The sequence below is a fragment of the Medicago sativa genome, chromosome 2 (assembly GCF_051527215.1).
Source record: "Medicago sativa cultivar Bolivia chromosome 2, Bolivia_mono, whole genome shotgun sequence".
Lineage (NCBI taxonomy): Eukaryota > Viridiplantae > Streptophyta > Magnoliopsida > Fabales > Fabaceae > Medicago > Medicago sativa.
The window spans coordinates 31,427,380-31,429,461 of NC_140750.1; the positions used below are offsets into that span (position 1 = coordinate 31,427,380).

Here is a 2,082-nt window from a genome sequence, read left to right on the forward strand (position 1 = left end):
ACTTCATCAAAATGGTGCCGTTGCCGGGGAATGGTGTTTAGATATCATAGATAGAACGATTGATTTATCATTTTAAGCATTCGTACATAATTCGTAAATAGTTTTCTTTACTTTATAGTTGTTTGTACTAACCCCTCTTTGATAAACAAAGAAAAGTTTCTTGTTAGTTGTTTCCGTTTCAGGATCATCACATAGACAAAATCATGGTTGATCATGGTTATAACAACTTCTACACTCCACCCGAGTATGAATCTTATCAACAGTATCAGCAACATTCTTATGAAGATGAAAGATATTCGGTGATAGAAAATACTTTGAATATCTTCATGCAACAATCCATGATAAACATGCAAAATACCAACCAGAGATTGAAGAATTTATCATTACAGTTGGCGATAATGCAAGCACAAATCATGGATAACCAAGCCAACATTCAATCCACTCATGGAGAACAAGAAAATAATTCAAATATGTTCGAGAAAGTTGGAGAGATTGTTGAAGAAGTTGTTGTTCAAAATGAGGAAGTTACAACATTAGAAGAATGTGGTGCACCACACAAAGAAGAACTTCCTCAAGAAAGGTCAAATATTGAAGTGGTCAAAACTGTTGAGATTAAAGAAGTAATGGTGGTTGAGAAAAAGGAACGGTTACTAATCAAGGAAGACTTAATGGAAGTAAGGGGAAAGAAAGTGAACAAGGTAGAAATTGATTGGATCATTGATGAAATTTGCACCTTGTTCAATAAACCAAAGTTAGGGAGGTTATGGACTCCAAGTCATCTGTTCTTAAAGTTCATGGAATTCCTACCAAAGTGTAGGGTTTCAAAAGATGATGTGTTATCCGTCTCATTTTGGCCACCCTAACGAAAAAGGCGTCGAGCTAACGACGTTAAACAAGCGCTTGTTGGGAGGCAACCCAACTTTGTAAGTCTATTTATTGTGTTTTTAAGGCATATTAGGTATTAGAGTCATGTGCATGCATCACAACATCCCAAAACAGAAGCCAAACAGAGAGCAGAATTCTGGAATGTCATAACTCGCAACTGCGAGTAAAATAATTCGCAACTGCGAGCAAAATGGTCATTGACTGCGTTGACCACCAATTCACTCGCAACTGCGAGTAAAGCTGCTCGCAACTGCGAGTAGCTGCAGTTCTGACAGTTACGAAATCCAATCCCATTAACTCACTTTAACCACCCATTACCACCAATTATCACATCATTTTCGTTTTTATTTCTCTCTCATTCAAAAATTCTAAAAGTTCTCTCTCAAACACTAACACAAACCCTAAATCATCCCAAGTCCAAATTCAAGTTCAAACCAAGTCAATCCAAGTCAATTTCATTGCATTTTTCATCTCTGCACTTAGATTGCTACTCAAACAGGTTTGTATTGTTCTTTTATTCAAGCTTTTCTAATAAACATTTGCAAAACCCTAGGGTAGATGATTGTTCTGTTGATTCAAGATCTGCGAAAATAATGCCCACATGAGAGAGATGAGACAAAATTATGTAGATTCTTATTCCATTCACGTTCATCCACAATTTTTGATTACCCATTTTGTAAAAATGAACAAATAAAATTAGGGTTCTTTGTGGATCAATTCGAATTTTTGACTTAAAGCATGATTTTGCTCATCTCTTTATCAACACAAGGGTCGCAAAGGCTTTAATTAGGGTTAGGAAATTCCAGCACTGAACAAATTTTGAAAAGGATTGAGTTCTGCAGAATTCTGGGTAACTCGCAACTGCGAGTGAATTAACTCGCATCTGCGAGTGTTCACTGAACTCGCAATTGCGAGTGAAACTGCTCGCAACTGCGAGCTGTAGCAGAACTTGCTGCAGTTTCTGTGCATCACACTGTTTCAGCCTGCATTTGATTTTTAATGTTCCATACTGGTATTTAATTGCATATTTTGTTTTGTATGGTATCTCCTGGTTGTTTTGCAGGTATGGCACCAAAGAGAGTTAACACCGGTAAACGAAAGCAAGGCAAAACATCCGCACCCGAACCTCCACCTAGAAACCAATCCTTTGATAGGGAGAAGTTTAGGTCTAGGTACCATCAGAATCGGTATAATGAA

At 37.3% G+C, this 2,082-nt stretch overlaps 1 protein-coding gene across 1 annotated transcript; it reads left to right on the forward strand.

Moving 5' to 3' along the window:
* The first annotated feature begins 203 nt into the window (after positions 1 to 203).
* On the forward strand, positions 204 to 992 carry LOC146946240 (uncharacterized). The gene has a single exon (XM_085744372.1). It carries the CDS (start codon positions 204 to 206, stop codon positions 861 to 863), a length of 660 nt encoding a protein of 219 aa, XP_085600498.1. The 3' UTR covers positions 864 to 992.
* The last annotated feature ends 1,090 nt before the right edge of the window (positions 993 to 2,082 follow it).

Coding starts and splice junctions, on each gene's coding strand:
- LOC146946240 (XM_085744372.1), top strand. CDS start 204: ATGGTTGATCATGGTTATAACAACTTCTACACTCCACCCGAGTATGAA.